Here is a 13,669-nt window from a genome sequence, read left to right as displayed (position 1 = left end):
ATGCCGTGTGGGTGCCGGTCCCAGGGGCTGCCCGTCCTGCCCGGTTCCTGCTGGCTACCAGGTGAGCGGCCGCCGAGCCCAGCCAGCGGGGAAAGCCCCGGGGAGGGAAGGGGGGAAGGGCCTTAGCCCCCCACTTGCCCCCCTGCCCGCACCCAGGGTCGGGCTGCCACGCCGGGATGGGGCACGGATCCCACCACCATCTTCCTGGGGGCTAAGGAGCTGCATGGGGTGGGAGCGGCGGTCTTGGGGTGATGCCCCCCAGGCCCCCCCGAGCCCTAAGCTGCCCCCCTCGCTCCGCAGGGCTGGCCCTCCCCACCTGGGGGTGCAAAGCCGAGTCCAGCCCCGGCTCCCGGCAGATCCAGTTATGGCATTTCATCCTGGAGCTGCTGCAGAAGGAGGAGTTCCGCCATGTCATCGCCTGGCAGCAGGGCGAGGACGGGGAGTTTGTCATCAAGGACCCTGACGAGGTGGCCCGACTGTGGGGCAGGAGAAAATGCAAACCCCAGATGAACTACGACAAGCTGAGCCGGGCGCTCAGGTGCTGCTGGGGGTGGGGGGCAGGGGGGGGCAGAACCCCCGCCATCCCAGTGCACCTCGTGGGACAGCGTACGCCATCGCAGGGAACCCCATGGGGTGACACCCACCATCGCAGGGGACCCCACAGGGCAGCATCTGCCATCCCAGGGGGACCGCATGGGGTGACATCCGCCATCCCAGGGAGACCCCATTGGGTGACATCCGCCATCGCAGGGGACCCCATGGGGTGACATCTGCCATCCCAGGGGACCCCATGGGGTGACACCCGCCATCCCAGGGGTCCCCATGGGGTGACACCCACCGTCACAGGGGGATCCCATGGGGTGACACCCGCCATCCCAGGGGTCCCCATGGGGTGACACCCACCGTCACAGGGGGATCCCATGGGGTGACACCCACCATCCCAGGGAGACCCCATGGGGTGACATCCGCCATCCCAGGGGGACCCCATGGGGTGACATCTGCCATCCCAGGGGGGGCCCATAGGGTGACACCCACCATCCCAGCAGTCCCCTTGGGGTCACATCCACCATCGCAGGGAGACCCCATGGGGTGACATCCACCAACCCAAGGGGAGTCCCCAGCCCCTGGCCTGGGGTGCCCACCCCCCCATCCCCCCTGACGCCCCCGCCCCCCTGCCCCCCAGGTACTACTACCACAAGCGCATCCTGCACAAGGCCAAGGGCAAACGCTTCACCTACAAGTTCAACCTCAGCAAACTCCTCTTCCTCACCCACCCGCCGTGGGACCCCCGCTGCCTGTGCCCCCCGCCCACCGTGCCCCCCTCCTCGCCAAGCCAGGTAGGGGGTCTGGGGGAGCACAGCTTGGCTGGGGACCCCCCTGGGGACAAGTGGCCTTCCTGGGTGCTGCCACGTCCCTTTTTTGTCCCTGCAGTCGGTGCTGAGCGTGCTGCTGAGCCGGCGGGTGCTGGCGGAGCCGCTGGGCTGGCACTGGGGACCCCGGCCCCCCAACACGTGGGAGAAGAGGGTGGCCACCAGCGGGACCAGTAAGTGTGGGGCCAGCGAGGCTGGTGGGTGGCAAGTGCCAAGGGTTGCCTGGGGGACAGGGAGGGCAGGGGGCGGGGGGGCAGGGGGCTGCGGGGCGGTGGGGGCCGGGGGTTTGTGGGGGCAGGGTGCTGGGGGCCGCGCTGCAGGCAGGGATGCGCCGTTGCTGGTCCCACAGCAGCACCCAGTGGCTGTGACTGGGAGAACTGGGGGGGGGGGGGGGGAGGAGCACCCCCCGGGGCGGGGGGGCAAGGTCAAGGGAGACGGGGGCAGCTGGAGCACCCCTTGTGACCCCGGGGGGCTGTGCCGTACGGTGGCCACACTGCACCGCGGCCACTAGCCACGCTGGCCGTCTCGCTGCCCACAGGTCTCAGCCCCGCGTGCCCCCCCCGCTTTGGGGGGTCCTGCTGCTGTTTGGGGGTCCCCAAAGAGCTTCCCCGCCTGGCTGCCCTCCCCCTGCCACTGCCGGCCCTGGGCCCCCCGCCACATGCCTGGGCCACCATCGCCCCTCCCGTCCTGGCCCCCCCGCCGCTGCTGCCCCCCCAGGCGGGGGTCCCCACGTCGGTGCTGCTGCCCCCCGAGTTTCCCCCCAGAGCATCCCCCTGGCTCCTGCGGGGGGCTGCGGGGCTGGTGTGGGACCCTCCAGCACCCCTGGGCGGGGGAGGAAGGCGAGGAGGAGGAGGAGGAGGACGAAGGCCGGCATCACTCGCAGAGCTGCCCCCGGGGCCAAGCTGGGGCTCGGGGGGGGGCACGGGCAAAAGTGGGGTGCACCCAGCCAGCAGCTCCGCCCCCCCCCGCCCCCCAGCTGGTCCCACAAGCCCCCCTCGGTGGGCTGTACATCGGGGTGCTTGGGGGGAGCACCATGACACCCCCTCGTCCCCCCATTCCACCCCCACAGCACTGGGGCTGGCAGCCCCCAGGGTCCAGCTGAGCCCCTCCCCCCCCCCCCCCGGGGGCTGGGGTGCCCCTGGGGACCCTCCAAGCCATCGGGTCCCCGCCGGCACGCGGCTGTGGGTCACATCCTGCCTGTACAAAGGGCAGGAACCAGCCCCCCACTTCCCGCCCCCCCCCCCCCCCCAAATAAACCACTTGCGCAGAGGGGTCCGGCTGTTTCACCCCAGGTGGCACCCAAAGCTGGTGGCACCCCAAAGCCACTGTCACCCGCGGGGGAGAGGCCACAGCCACGACCCCCGCCCCCCGAGGGGCGCACGGGATTTGGGGGGTGGCTGCGCAGGGGGCTGCCCCCCAAAAGGTGATTTTCCCGGGGGGGGCAGAGGGACCTGGGGTGGGTTTTGGGGTGCCGGGGGGGGGCAGCTGGGTGGCCGCCATTCACTCCCAGGGATTCCCGGAAAACGGTTCATTTTCATTTTCACTTTTCCATGTTTTTCCGCACTGGGAAGTTGGGGGGGGTGGCGGGCAGAGCGCCACGCTCTCCTTTTGGGGGACCCCCTATTTGTTGGGGGGGCAGAGAGCCACACTGTCCTTTTTGGGGACCTCCTATTTGGGGGGGGGGGAGCGCCACACTGTCCTTTTTGGGGACCCCCCTATGTGCTCCCCTCGTGGCACAGGTCACCCGTGGGGGGCTTAAGGGGTGGCAAAGGTTTGGGGGGCTCCCTGTGGGGTGCCCATCAGTGGGGTGTCAGGGGGGGAGCCCCCACTTCCCCCCCGAAGCCTTGTGCCCCCCACAGCCCTGCTGTGCCTCAGGGCCCCCCCACAGCTGGGGTACAGGTGGGACCCCTGTAACTGGGCTGTGTCTGTGGGGCCCCCCAATTAACCGTATCTATAGGTCACCCCCATATGTGGGTCCCCCCAAAACCGTGTCTATAGGTCACCCCTATATTTGGGTCCCCCCACAGCCGGGCTGTGTCCATGGGTCCCCCATACTCGTGTCTATAGGTCACCCCCATATGTGGGTCCCCCCATACCATGTCTATAGGTCACCCCATATGTGGGTCCCCCCAAAAACCGTGTCTATAGGTCACCCCTATATTTGGGTCCCCTCACAGCCGGGCTGTGTCCATGGGTCCCCCCCCATAACCATGTCTATAGGTCACCCCATATGTGGGTCCCCCCAAAACCGTGTCTATAGGTCACCCCTATATTTGGGTCCCCCCACAGCGGGCTGTGTCCATGGGTCCCCCCATACTCGTGTCTATAGGTCACCCCATATGTGGGTCCCCTCACACCCGTGCTGTCCCCCATAGGTCCCCCCGGCGCAGGTCTCACCATGGGTCCCCTATACCCAAGTCTCCTTGTGGAGCCCCCCCCAGCCTGGTCTCCCCGTGGGCACCCCCCCATCCACGCTGTCCCTGTGGGTCGTCCCCCCCCCACTGTCCCAATGGGTCCCCTATACCCAAGTCTCTGTCTGTGTCCCCGACCCGGGTCTCCCCGTGGGTCCCCCATCACCCACACACCGCCTCCATGGGTGCCCCCCACCCGGGTGTCCCCGTGGGTCCCCTATACCCAGGTCTCTATGTCCCCCCAACGCGGGGTCTCCCCATGGGTCCCCCTCCCTCCTACTGTCCCCATGGCTGCCCCCCGCCCCATGTCCCCCTAGGGGTCCCCTACACCCAACTCCCCTCCTGTGTCCCCCCCACCCCAGGTCTCCCTGTGGGTCCCCCCATTCTCCTGTGTGTGTGTCCCACCCCGGTCTGCCCGTGGGTCCCCCTTCTCCCCCGCCGGCCCCATGGGTGTCCCCCCCCCGCTCCCTGTCCCTATGGGTCCCCCCACACCCAGGTCTCCTCCTGTGTCCCCCCACCCGCATCCCCCTGGGGGCCCATCCCCCCCAGTGTCCCTATGGGGTCCCCTATAGCCAGGTCTCCTGTGTGTCCCCCACCTGCGTCCCCCGGTGGTGGTCCCAGTGGGTGCCCCCTCCCCATCCATGGGTGCCCCCCCCCCGTCCCTATGGGTCCCCAAACCCAGGTCTCCTCCTGTGTCTCCCCATCTGGGTCTCCCTGTGGGTTCCCCTCCCCCCTGCCATCCCCATGGGTGCCCCACGTCCTCCTATGGGTCCCCCACACCCAGGTCTCCTCCTGTGTCCCCCCACCCCGCGTCCCCCTGGGGGCCCATCCCCCCCCCCCCCCCCAGTGTCCCTATGGGTCCCCCACACCCAGGTCTCCTGTGTCCCCCCACCAGGGTCTCGCCTTGGGTCCCCCTCCCCCCCGCCATCCCCATGGGTGCCCCACGTCCCCTGTGGGTCCCCCCACCCGTGTCTCCCCATGGGTGCTGTGTGTCCCCCCGCTGTCCCTACGGGTCCCATATAGCCAGGTCTCCTGTGTCCCCCTCCCCACGTCCCCCGGTGGGTCTTCCGTGGGCGCCCCCCCCCCTCCCGTGCCCCCCCCCGCTGGCTCCCCCCGCCGGTCCCCGACCCCCCTCCCCCCGCCCGCTCGCCGCCGGCGCTGCCCCCTCGGCGGCGGCTGCGGGGGCCGGGCGAGCCCGGGGATTGGGAGCGGGCGTAGGCCTCTCCCTCGGCCCGGCCCCCAGCGCCGCCGGGCGGGTCGGGGCTGGCGGGGGGCGCCGCGCCGCCGCCGAGCCGAGCCGGGCCGGGCTCAGCGCCGGAGCCGGGGGGTCGGGCCGGGCCCCGCCGCCGCCGAGGCCCCGAGGCCGCCGCCGGGCAGCGGGGATGGTGGCGGCCGGAGCGGGGCGGCGGCTTGCCGGCGCCCTGACCGCCGAGGGGCCGCGGGCGAGGCACCATGAGCGTGCGGCCTCCGCAGGCCCTCGACAGGTAGGTGGGGGGGGGGGCCGGGGGGCCGGCAGCCCGGCGGGGGGGGGCTCAACCCGGCGGGGAGACACCCACCCCCACCCCCCAGCCTCGCCCCGCCGGCAGCCGGGGGGTCCCCGCTGGAAAAAAACGGCGTTTTGGGGCCAAACTCTGCGTTTTGGGGAGGGGGGGCAGAGCCAGGCCGCGGCCCCCGGGGGGGGGGTGTGTGTCTCAGCCCTCTTGGGCCCCCCATCCCGCCGGATGCTCACACCCGGCTTTTGCCCCCCCCCCCTTAAAACCCACCCCAGCCCACCCCAAAAACCATCCTCAGCCGAGGGGGGGACGCGGCTGAAATCAGAAATGGGGAAACACCCGGTTTCACTCCTGCCCTGTTAAATACCCTTCCCCGGGCGCAGCTGGGGGGGGGGGTTGCCCCCACATACCTCGATTTTTAACCTGAATTTCTTCAGGTGGGCTTTTAGGGGTTGGGGGCACGCCGCTGTGGTGTGTTATCCTTGCCAGGGCTCGGTTCCTCACAGGTAATTAAGCTAATTAACCCGATGTATTCGCCTTCTGCCCCCAAGACTGGGGGGGGGGGGGGCAAGCGGCTGGTGAGGGTCCTGCTTGTGGCCCCCCCTCCCTGGCTGCAGACAGCGGGGGTCCCAGGTGGGCAGCGCTGCCGGCGTCTTCCCTGCTCCCAGCGTCGGATGATGGGGTCCACATGTGTTGGGGGGGCTGGAAACAGGCTCCTCGGTGGCCCCTGCGGGACCCCTCGGCATCCAGCTCTGGGGTGCAAGCAGACCAGCGTGGGCAAGCAGGATGCGAGCTGATGGAGTAAGTCCCAGGAAAAAAAACAAACAAAAAAACCCCAAACCCCGACACTTGCTTTTGGGGTGACTTGAGGGTTGGAGGCGGATTGCGGCTGCCCTGCCTCAGGGCGAGGAGCTTCCCCGTGTCCCTGGCCCAGCGGGGCTCGTGGGCTGGGACCCCCTGTCCAGCCAGAGGGATGCGACAGCATCTGTTCCACGTGGATCTTGCCCCTTTGTGCTGCCAGCATGTGGCTTTCTGCCGAAAACGAGGTTTTCTTTCCGCTCCCCCCCCGTACCCCAGAAGGAGCCGACTCAGGGCGTTGGGGGTGGCTGCGATGCTACAACTACTGGAGACATCCCTGGCGACAGCGTTGAAGATGCTCAACGTGGGCTCCCGGCACGTGCTGCTGCGCCGAAAGCTGGTTTGGTGTGTTTGTCGGCAGGACGGGCGGCGTATTTCCACCTCCTCCGCCAACGAGCCCTTTGAGGGGCTTTCTCCTGGTTTGGGGTGAAGAACATGTGTGCGAGGCAGGAGCTGGGGTGGAGCCCAAACCCACCCCACCACGCTTTCCCTCTGTGGAACTCTTCCTTAGCCGGAGAACCCCGGCCACCGGGCCAGCAAGGAGGCTCTGCCTCTTCGCAGTCAGCCCCTCCGGAGCAGAAATGAAGGAGCTGCTGAATTTTGTGTCCATCCCGTGCGGGGAAGTGGCAGGACCAGGTCCCGGCGGCGTGTGGGAGCGGGGGACGTGCCCTGTGAGCCTCGCTGCCCGACTTGCCACCTCGGGGAGCTGCGGGGCGGCATTACCAGGCTTCAGGCTTCTCTCTGCTCTTTAAATAGCCACGGTCTCCTCCGCTTTTTAAGGTCAGGCGCCTGAAGTGCCCTGGCCCAGCCAGGAGTCACTCGTTGCTGGATGGCACGGCTCTTCAGTGACAAAAATGACTTGGAAACGGCTTAATGTGGGGACTTCCTCCCCAAAACACCCCAGCAGCCCCCTCTCCTCCTGCCACCACCAAGCAAAGCTTCTGCCCACTGGTCCCCGCAGCCCATCGATGGCCAGGCAGGCCCCGCAGCGAGTAGGCAGGTTCCCAGGAGAGGCAGACCAGTGCAAACCAGTATAGATCTTCCTCCTCCGGTGACAGGAGATGCAGGGGGCGTCGTGCATCACCAGCAAGCCCCATCCAGGAGCAGGGACGTGACTTGTTCGTGGGTTTAGTCGCTGCTCTCTAACCACTTCTGTTGCTACGGTTTTTATCGTAGAAGGAGCCCACGGGGAGGCTGGAGGAAAACATTTCAAGAGTGGCCATTCCTGAGCTGCACTGGTGGAAAGAGGTGTGATCTTCCCCACTGCGGGCTGTGCGGCTTTGGTTTAGGAGGAAGGTTGGGGAGCAAACATCCCTTTGGGGTAGGTTATTCCATATCTCACTCGATGCTACGGATCTCGCACCCCAAAAGCACCCTCAGTGCCGGACAAACCAGATCTGCCAGTCTGTTTTCCAGGCACCGTTAATGATTACACTGCCCAGCACCCGGGAGAGCTTGAGAGCGATTTGGAGCTGCTCACGGTCCTTGCCCGTCTTGCTGCGTGCTCCAGCAGTGTTCCCAGAAAAGCTGGGCCCCGCGCTGCGTGTGAACCGCCTCTTCCTTGGTGGGGAATTCAGATCCCGGCGCTGCTTTCCCTGCTGGACTCCCGCCCCACTCCTGTGCCCTGGTTCGTGGCTCTTAACATTTATGTAGCCAAGTGCGTGCACAAAGTGCTTTGCAAACATTGTCTAATTAAGATGTAAATACTTGCTCACCCCTTCCTTGGCTCCCGCAGCCCCTCCGTGCTCTTCCTGAGCTCTTGCTGGTCTTTGCCAGGCCGAGTGCTCTGGTCTCGGTCCCTTTTTGGGGTCTAATCCTGCTCTGGAGCTCCCACCGCCGCCTGCAGGAGCGGAGCTGGGGTTGTTTAGGGTCTCCTGTCACTGGCTGCCCCCTTGTAGAGGCTGACAGGGCTGTTTTGGGAGAGAGCGGTGCAGGGGGATCCCGGCCCAGCGAGCCGGGCAGGCATCGCAACTGCAAAACCCGACAAATTTTGCGTAACCGACTGGCTGCCGAAATCACAGCTGTCCCCGCGCTCAGCCTCCGTTCCTCCCCGTGGGGAATTGGCATTGCAAAAATTTGCAGCACACAGACAATTAGAAATGTGGGGAATGGAGTCTGCTGCGCCATTAAACAACCAGGGCTGCTGCGTTCGTCGTGTTAATTTATCTTTTTTCCCCCCATTTAATTGAAAGTCTTAGTTTAAACAAAGCTTTTGCAGAATCCCCTGTCTGCTACAACAAAGTTGCTGGAGGAATCCGGGATTTAAATTCAGTTTGCTGTGGCGCGTACATGGGACTTTGCATCTGATTTGCAAAATGAAATTTGCTACCAGCTGCCTCCTGAGGGCTGAGGCTTTGCTTTCCTCCCGTGGAAAAAAAATAATAATAACGTATAGAAGCAGAGGGAGAGAGAGGAGGGAAAAGCTTTGCTGCATAAACCCCAGATGGATCCGGGATGACTCCAGCCTCGTGGATTTGCGGGCGGACGGGCAGCAGCTGCAGGGTGGCTTGGCAGTCGCACGTAGCCTGCGTGCCACGGGGACGCGCCGGATCCCGGCTCTGCTGCCGGGAAGGAGCTGGGTCACAGCTCACAAACACACCGGGGACGGAGGCACCGGGCTCTTCATCCAACACCGGCCAAACGTCCCCGGCGGGCTGCTCTGCCGCGCTTCGAGCGGGCTCTGACGTGCTTTGCCAGCCGGGAGTCGGAAACCTGTTGTGCGCTCAGAAGATGAGAAGAAAACCAGATCTCCTCGGGGACAGGGGGTGTCGTTGCGAGCTGCGTCTGCAGGCAGCCAACAATGTTGGGAAATATTTCTTTTTCCCCCCTTCCCTCTTTCTTTCATTTGCTAGCAACACCCTAGCAAGGTTTAAATCTGCCTCGCCGTGCAAACTTAGAGGCAGACGCGTAATTACAAGCTTCCCCGATGCGTCATCGTGCAGCAGTCGATGGGTCGGCCACGGAGCGGGAGCAGCGGGCAGCTTGGAGCCCCAACCCTCCGTCCCCGGCAGCTGTCCTCAGCGGAGAAGCGGGAAGCGTTCCCAAGGGATGCGGAGGGACATCCCCGGGAGATGCGCATCCTCGGCAGGGCCGGCCAGCTTTCCGCTGCAAGGCTGGAGCTGCTCCAGCGAGAGGAGCGTCGGGGCTGGACACAGCGTTTTCCCTCGGAGGGAGGGGGAAGGGGAGGAAGCTGAATCATTTTTATGTACTTTTTTTTTTTTTTTTTAAGCTGAAATTCCTTCCTTCCTTCCTGTCCCCAGAATACCAGTATGTGAAACTGTCTGTGGGGCTGTGGCCCGGGAGAGCGGCCAGCGGCAGGGTTTGGCACGAGAGATGTCGGGTAATCCTGGTGCTACCAGCAGCGCAGACCGTAGCATCAGGCAGCGGTGGAAGCAGTGACTCAGTCGCAAGAGGCATCCCACCAAGACACTGCTTTCCCTTTCCAAGCTGTGGCTTGGTTGTTTTTTTTATTCCCCCCCCCCCTTTTTTTCCATATATATTTCTATTTTTTTTGTAACTTTTCCTGCTGATGGGCCGACACTGGCCCCACCTGCCTCCTCACTCACTTCAAAAGGCAGCAGGTTTCCAGGCATGCCGGTGCGGGCACCGGCTGTTCACAAAATGTTTTCTCTTCCCCAGAGCTGGGATAGCAGGGAGCAGCCGTTTGGAGACCTGGGAGGAAAAAAAAAAAATAAGGCTCCCGGTCTCGGAGAGAGCGTTTTGCAAAGCTTCAGCTGGAGGCTGACCTGCTTTGAGGATTTGATCCTGTTCCTCTCTTAATCTTTTAATTGTGGCGTTTGCTCTGCGTGGGCTCCCGAGGTGGCAGTGCTTGTGTCGTGCTTTGCTCTTTAACGGGTTTTCCTCCTTGTTTTTCTTTTTTTTTTTTTTTTTTTTAACTTGGCTGTGCCCACCACCACCTGGGTCTTTCGCTGGGATGCCCTGCCCTCGCTCCCTGCCATCCTGCCCTCTCTCATCCTGCCCCCGTTGCAGAGCGTCTGGCTCCCCTTGCGTGTTGGTGAAAAGCAAATCGTCGTGATTTAACCACCAAGTAGCCAAAATTGGGGAAAATAACCTGGGAGCAGAAACCTCTGGAGGGTGCTGCATAGGATGTGGCTGCAGGTGCCAGTCTGGAGACTGGCGGCGGTGCTGGGGTGGGGTGAGTCAAGGACTCGTTGCAGGATTGAGGCATCATGCAAGTGCTCTGGTGGTACAATTTTTAGGAAAACCGGAGGGCTGGTCTTTGGGGACACCGAAAGGAGCTTCACCGGCTGGAAACAGGCGCCAGGGTCAGGTCTCTGTCGAGCTGGCAGCGTTTGGTTTAATATGGCATGTTTGGGCTCTCTGTAAGTCAATTAGGAAGGAGCTTATGCAAAGCCGAATTAAACTACTCTTTTAGACGGCAATAAGCCAGCGCTGGCCTGGCTCCTTCGAGCAGGATGGAAACGGGCTCCTGCCACGGGTGCAGGGTCAGCATCGCCCTGGGGGGGACTGGTGTCAGACTGGGGGCTCCTGGTGGGGCTGGGGGCTCAGCTGCGCGTGGTCCTGGCACTGTCAGGCACCGGGGAGCTTCCCCTAACGAAGAAGCTTAATGAGCGTCCCACTGTGCGGCAGCACCTTAAGTCCTGGCATCCGGGGCGATGCGGAAAGAGGAGCCGATCCTTCCTTGGCCTGGATAAGTGGCAGGTCTGAGCTGCCCCGAGCACCCTCCGCCTGGCTGCTGGGTAATCCCACGGGTTTAATCCTGCACCTACCCTTCGAGCGGTGAAGGTGCCCGGCCCCGTCTTGGGTTGCCTCTGAAATGGGAGGGACTGGTCCTACCCCTGCCCCCAGCTCCTGGGGAAGCCCTTGGGGGTGCTTTGGCCGTGCATCCCCTTCCACAACCCCCCTCCTGCGCTGGAGCCGTGCTCCTTCGCACCGTGGTCCTGGTTTATCCCCGACTTCAACGAGCCAGGGTTGTAATCGAGTGAATTAGAGGCTGTGGCATAGTGGTTGTACGGGTCGGGTCTGGATGAAGATGGTCCAGGCAACGAGGAGTTCCCGAATCGGCTACGGCAGCGAAGCCGTTGGGTTTACGCTGCTGTGGGCTCCGGCTTTACATCCCCGTGGGGTGGTTTGGGGGCGGGGGACACCCTCTCGCTTGGCCCCCACAAAGGGCTGAGAGTCTCACCCGGCTTCATGGTGAGAATTTTTTATATTTTAGGCAGGCGGGGGCTTGCCGGGGGGGGGATGCTTGCCCAGGAGACCCCCCTGCCGTGCTTCCCCCCGCCTGCCTCCGGGCAGGTCCCTAAGGGACGATGCCAGGGGCGATGCTGGGGTTGATGCGTCCAGAGGAGGGTGTGAAGCCAGGAGGATGATTTGCACCAGTGAAGGCAAACCCTGCCCCAGGCCCGGTGGGTGCTGCGCAGCCGTGCCGGGCTCAGGGAGGTATTTTGGGGTCCCGCCGCCCTCCCCCCAGGTTGGAAGCGTGCTGTCGCTGCGCCACATGTCACACCTCTGCCTCTTGATTTCTTTGTCCCCTCTTTCCCCCATCCCTCCCCACACCGCTGTCCTCTGGGTGTCCCTTGTGCCACCTCTCACCGCCACCACCCCTGTCTCTGTCTTCCTCCCCGGCAGCCGACCGGGCAGCAGGAGGCAGCCTCACCTGCCCAGGTAAGCGGGGTGGGGGGACGGGGCTGCCTGTGCTCTCATCCTGCACCCTCGCTTCATCGCAGCCTTCAGGGTGTAAGGCAGGGACCGGCTGCTCTTCCCGCGGGAGCACCTTCATTTTCCCACTCTTCCCGTTGCTTTTTGACCCCCCACCAGCCGTGCCCCGGCAGGGGAGAGCTGTGCCTGGTTTGCTTGGAAGGAGGAGAAACAGGACAGCGGAGCCAGGCTTTCATCCCTGGGATGGCGTGGGGTCACGGAGACACAGGAGAGGGCAGGCAGCAATCCGGAGCCCTCGTTTTGTGCCTGGAGTCGGGTTTGGAGGCAGAACCAGGCCCCCAAGGATGGGGGAAAGGCTGGGGGTGGCTCTGCCGTGCTGTTCCCTCTGGCTCGTGGGTCTGGGGCGCACACAGCAAGCCTGCTGGCGCGGCCTGGTTCCAGCAGGGCAGGCAGGGATGGCTTTCCCCCAGCCTTGACTTCTCCAGACCCCCGTTGGCTGGAGAATAAATGCCAAGGCTAAAAGGAGCCGTGCAGGCAAGCCCCCCGTTGTGGTCGCAGTCCCCGCAGCGCGGCGGCGAGGGGGTGTGCTGTGCCCCCCTGATGCGCAGAGAGCCCCAGCCCACGTGCCCATCCAGCACCCTAAGCCTTGCCGCGGGGCTGGCGAGGCTCGGCAAGAGGGCAGGACCGGCAAGTCACTGTCCCGTGTCTGTCCGTCTGTCCCTCCCACCCCTCCTTCGCTGCTTCGTGTCTCTTCTGCCATCAGCCCCATCGCAGACCTGCCGCCGAGCTCCGTCCCGTCAGCGCTGCATGATGCGTCTGGCCCCTCGCCTGCTGCCTCCGCTGCTCACCCCGCTCACCACGGGCAGCCCCCGCTGCTCCTCCCTGCCAGCAAACGCGAGAGCTGGGGGTCCTGGCCCCCCAAGCGGGGTCTCTGCTGGGGCTCACCCTGGTGAAGGGAGGTTTGGGGACAGGCAGCTGGAGGAGCGGCAGCACTCGCCCATGCTTGCTGCCATCGCCTTCCAGCTCCGTGCGTTTGTTTTTCCCAAGCCCAAGAAGGAGCTGCGGCCGGAGGATGGCTCCGTCCAGCCGTCCCCTTCCCTGACCTCTCCTCCTCCTCCTCCTCCTCCGCAGGTTAAGCAGCCTGTCTTCCCTGGGTGATTCGTCTTCAGAGCGGAGGTCCCCCGGGCACCACCGCCAGCCCTCCGACTCCTCCGAAACCACAGGTAGGGTTGCCTGCCCCCCCCCCCCCCCCCCCCCCCCCCTTGCACTGGAGGCCCCGCATTTAGCGCCCTGTCCCCACGGGGAGCTGGGTGGCACATCACCACCTGCCCCAGTCCTTGCAGCACCCTTGGGGACACGGCTCCTGCGCCCCTCCCAAAGTCACCCAGCCCAGGCTGCACGTGCCGGGGGAGGGCAGGACCCTTCCTCGGCTGCCCGGTGGGGCTAGGGATGATGCTCCAGCTGCCCGCAGACAGGGGCTCTCCCCACCCTGCCCGTGCTTGCCGGAGCACCCCATTTTCAGGAGAAGGGGTCCAAGGAGGGACGTCACGCGAAGGGTTTGTAGGGTGAGGAGGCATTAGCCATGCCTTGGGGTCTGGCAGTGGGGTGGCTGGTTCTCGGGAGATCCGGCAGGAGCCGCAGCCCCTGAAACTGGGGGTGGTGGGGTGTCCCCACAAGCCAAGCCTGTGCCCCAGGCTCGGAGCCTCACTGGTTCTCCCTCCTCTCCCTCCCCAGGTCTGGTCCAGCGCTGCGTCATAATCCAGAAGGACCAGCATGGCTTTGGCTTCACCGTCAGCGGGGACCGTGTCGTCCTGGTGCAGTCGGTGCGGCCAGGTGAGAGGGGCCGGTGCTGGCAGCAGGCAGGGCAAGAGCAGGAGGGGCAGGAGCCTCAAGG

At 64.9% G+C, this 13,669-nt stretch overlaps 2 protein-coding genes across 2 annotated transcripts in view; one reads left to right on the top strand and one right to left on the bottom strand.

Moving 5' to 3' along the window:
- Positions 1-4,999, top strand: LOC130141577 (ETS translocation variant 3-like protein). Its single transcript, XM_056322601.1, has 5 exons — positions 1-61; positions 301-538; positions 1,184-1,337; positions 1,432-1,543; positions 4,809-4,999. Exons 1-5 carry the CDS (start codon positions 1-3, stop codon positions 4,997-4,999), a joined length of 756 nt encoding a protein of 251 aa, XP_056178576.1.
- Positions 5,000-5,089: 90 nt separating this feature from the next.
- The window catches only part of LRRC71 (leucine rich repeat containing 71), a 10,744-nt gene continuing 2,164 nt past the window's right edge, over positions 5,090-13,669 (bottom strand). The window contains exon 10 of the mRNA XM_056322600.1: positions 5,090-5,257. Coding sequence (XP_056178575.1) covers positions 5,090-5,257 — 168 coding nt within the window. The remainder of the gene's footprint in view (positions 5,258-13,669) is intronic.

This window comes from Falco biarmicus, chromosome 19 (assembly GCF_023638135.1).
Source record: "Falco biarmicus isolate bFalBia1 chromosome 19, bFalBia1.pri, whole genome shotgun sequence".
In the NCBI taxonomy this organism is placed as follows: domain Eukaryota; kingdom Metazoa; phylum Chordata; class Aves; order Falconiformes; family Falconidae; genus Falco; species Falco biarmicus.
This window is presented reverse-complemented; position numbering and strand designations above follow the sequence as displayed.

Bases quoted from the DNA above. Each gene is read 5' to 3' on its own strand.
- LOC130141577 (XM_056322601.1), top strand. From the start codon at position 1: ATGCCGTGTGGGTGCCGGTCCCAGGGGCTGCCCGTCCTGCCCGGTTCC. The intron at 62-300 runs GTGAGCGGCCGC...CTCGCTCCGCAG, and splicing joins CGGTTCCTGCTGGCTACCAG to GGCTGGCCCTCCCCACCTGG. The intron at 1,338-1,431 runs GTAGGGGGTCTG...TTGTCCCTGCAG, and splicing joins CCCCCTCCTCGCCAAGCCAG to TCGGTGCTGAGCGTGCTGCT.